General features: G+C 50.1%; 1 protein-coding gene across 1 annotated transcript in view; it reads right to left on the bottom strand.

Annotated features, from left to right (window-relative positions):
• The window catches only part of SERHL2 (serine hydrolase-like 2), a 6,749-nt gene extending 4,227 nt beyond the window's left edge, over positions 1–2,522 (bottom strand). The window contains exons 1-5 of the mRNA XM_009074215.1: positions 2,375–2,522; positions 2,190–2,303; positions 1,056–1,097; positions 307–326; positions 33–107 (exon numbers count right to left, since the gene is read on the bottom strand). Of these exons, the coding sequence (XP_009072463.1) occupies positions 33–107; positions 307–326; positions 1,056–1,097; positions 2,190–2,303; positions 2,375–2,522 (399 nt within the window). The remainder of the gene's footprint in view (positions 1–32; positions 108–306; positions 327–1,055; positions 1,098–2,189; positions 2,304–2,374) is intronic.
• Between the last annotated feature and the right edge of the window lie 672 nt (positions 2,523–3,194).

A 3,194-nucleotide genomic window follows, 5' to 3' on the forward strand; every position in this document is an offset into this window, starting at 1 on the left:
AAAAGTGAAGGGAAGGACACATGAAATCTAACCTCTGGAGCTAGCAGAAAGCCAACACTTTCCAGCAGGATCAGCTTGTCCACCATCTCAGGATAAAGGAAACAGAACTGAAGACAGATGAAACAATATAAGAAAGAAAAGCTGATCATTGAGTGATGTCTTCATCCTGCTACATGGGAGAAGGGGTCAGGGAAGGGCCTCTCCTTCCCTGAGATCCAAGTCCCATATTGTCGCTCCATTCCTCTCCCATTTGTTGCTGCAGCTGCAGAAATCACAAGCCCCTTGAAGAAATGATGCTTTACTCACCATTCCTGCCACAGCCCCACCTGCAAAGGAGAGAAGAGTGCTCAGTTATGCGCAGGACATCCTCTGGTAGCAGAAATTCCCCTTTCCCCACAGCAGAAGCTGCCTCAAAAGTGAAAATTCACATTGTACCATGGGATAAAGCCCCAGTAGAGAGTAGAGGTCTCCCAGCAGGCAGGATGCAGGCAGAGAGCAGGGCTGCTGGCCTGCTGTATTCCCCATCCCGTTCCATCCCCATCTCCCTCTCAGGCAGCAAAGGCCAGGGAGGAGTTACTAGTTAAAATGCTGTGGTGTGCAGGTCCTGTGAGCTGTGGCCAGAGCAGCCCTAGGAAGCAAACCCCAAATTGTGGCAAAACTGAATCATGTTCGAACCACAGAGGGATGAAGCTCCAGTTCCCCTCAGCGAGCTTCATGGCACACCAAGCTCTGTTCCCAGGCTTTGTGGGGACCAGGCAGGAAGGCCTGCTGTGAATTCTCCTGCGTACACCACACACCTCTTTGCCCATCACCATTCCCTCCTGGGGGCGGTGGAAATGCCCACAGCAAGAGTTACCACTGTTTGCACTACAGGGTCTTGAAAGCAGAGGCATTTCAAATGAGGGCACAGATTTTTGAATCACTCAAGCAGGAACATGGTACTTGACACAACATAATACATATTCCAACCCAGCTCCTAGCAGCATATCTTGTAAGTTAATTATCTACTCAAATTTCCATGAATCTCACATCTTACAAGGACAAGAGCCACTTACCCATACTGTGACCCATCAGGGTGAACCGTTTCCACTGCAAGGCTAAGAAGCAACAGACAAAAGCAGATAGTGCTGCATTAGGAACCAGAGCAGCAGCATCTTGCTGCCTCTCCACCAACATGGGCCCCTTCTCCCAGGAGGGCTTTTGCACTGCTTGATTTGCTCCTTAAACCCCAAACTAGGCAGCTAAGTAGGCCAGTTTTAAAGAAAAAGAGCATTCACCACCTCATTTCCTTGGTAGTTAAGTCATGCAGCTCTCAAGCTCTCTCTGTATGTCAAACTCCAGCAAATTCCCATACGCTGCCAGACACAAGACTGGCAAGAAGCAGAGGAGCCTAACCAGGCAGCATCTGCTGGAAGAGAGAGACCTTGACAGAGCATCCTGCTGCAGGGCATTCTGCAAGATGTGTGAGGACACAGAGCCAGGTTTGCTGCTTTGAGGAAAGTATGATTACTTCAAGTGAAAGCTCTCTGCACCATTTAGCACATCAGGCTCTTCAGTCTATTTTCAGGGCACTCTGAGAGGCTTATAGGAAAATATATCTTTATCAGTGCTGCCCATGTGTAACATACCTCACTGAAAAATGGGGTTTACCCTCTGGAACATCAAAGAGCTTCTAGAGGCTCTTTGTGTACTGAATGAGGGATGCAAAACTGCACATGCCATGACCTCCCGCAAGATCAGCATACAGACAGTTACATCAGGAGTTATTAGGAGCACAAGACACTGGCTTTCAGATTTCTTTGCATGGTACTAAAGCAAGCAGCAAGCTGACATCAGGGACAACCAGAAGAGTCTCTAAATTACACCTAACACTGCTAGAGGTCACTGGCTGCTTAGGAAAAAGTCAGTCTGGCAAAACTATTTAGTTGCAGCCACCACTTCACCACTACTGCTTATTTTAGTGCAGAAGCACTTGCTTCCCAGGGCTTATTGTCTCTTCCTCTCACAAAACCAGTGAGAAATAGGGATGCTTATTCAGTCATAGAGCATTTGCTGACATCAAACTGAGGAGAAGTAGTGGGAACTGATTCCCCTCCTGGCAGTAAATGCTGCCTGCTTGTTGTACGGGGCAGAAGCAGCATAGCCCTGCCCTGCACAAACATCCCTCGAGGGTCCTTTCAGCTGCTCACCTGCTATCACCCGGCGCACATCGGTCACAAAATCCAGGAAATGGTAGGGGCTGCCTGCAGGTCGGTGGGATGACAAGCCATGGCCAGAAAAATCCATTGCTACATAATAGCAACCTGAAAAGGAGAAACCGTCAGATCTGTAGCCCTGCAACACAACAAGAGCCGTCTGGATGAGTCAGACCTACTTCTGGGAAGCAGCGGAATGAGCTTGTCGAAGGTATTGGCATTGTCCAGCCAGCCGTGCAGACACAGCACAGGGTGTCCATCCGAGGGTCCCCAGGCCTTGGCTGCCACGTGGCCCCAGGGCACAGGGAACCTCAGTTCTGAGAACATGCCCAAAATAGGGTGATGTCCTTGGAGATCGGCGTACTCAGAGTAGGTCCCAGGGATCTTGTTAATGCGCAGAGCTCTGAAAAGAGTAATATTCGTCTTTAGTAACTCAGCAGCCTCCTGTGGTCTTAATTAGCAGCTTGCTGATTTATAGCTCCCCATTCAATATCCCAAGCTGCCTTTCCTGACTGGCTGTTTGGGAAATCCTCCTCCCAGCACGTACTAGCAATGCTCCTAGGAAGAAATAAGCTTTCGCGGGGGGAGAAAAACTCCTTTCGGTCTCTGCAGCAGCTGCAACTCGACCAGAAGGCACAAGAGATCTGGCAAGAGGGAGCCATGCAGAATTCCCCCAGAAAGTTGCAATCATCCAGGCACGTGTCCTGGACCAAAATGACAGTTTGGGGAATAAGGATGCTGCCTCTAACACTACCTTCTGTTCCTCTTTTACCTTGGCGGTTCTCTTTCACACCACCAGTCGGCACCTTCCAGAGAGCAACTGGCTCCATGGCACACAGCAGGTCACTGCTGCCACCCTCCCGAACGCCCCTCGGGGCCAGGGACACTGATGAGGTATGGGTCCACAACCTGCCAGGAACCTGCTGCACCTCAAACCTGTCTCCTCACTGCCGATCTGCCTGGCAATTGCTGAGTTACATCTGACCCTTGCTCAGCCCT

The sequence above is a fragment of the Acanthisitta chloris genome, unplaced genomic scaffold (genome assembly GCF_000695815.1).
Source record: "Acanthisitta chloris isolate BGI_N310 unplaced genomic scaffold, ASM69581v1 scaffold44814, whole genome shotgun sequence".
Taxonomy (NCBI): Eukaryota; Metazoa; Chordata; class Aves; order Passeriformes; family Acanthisittidae; genus Acanthisitta; species Acanthisitta chloris.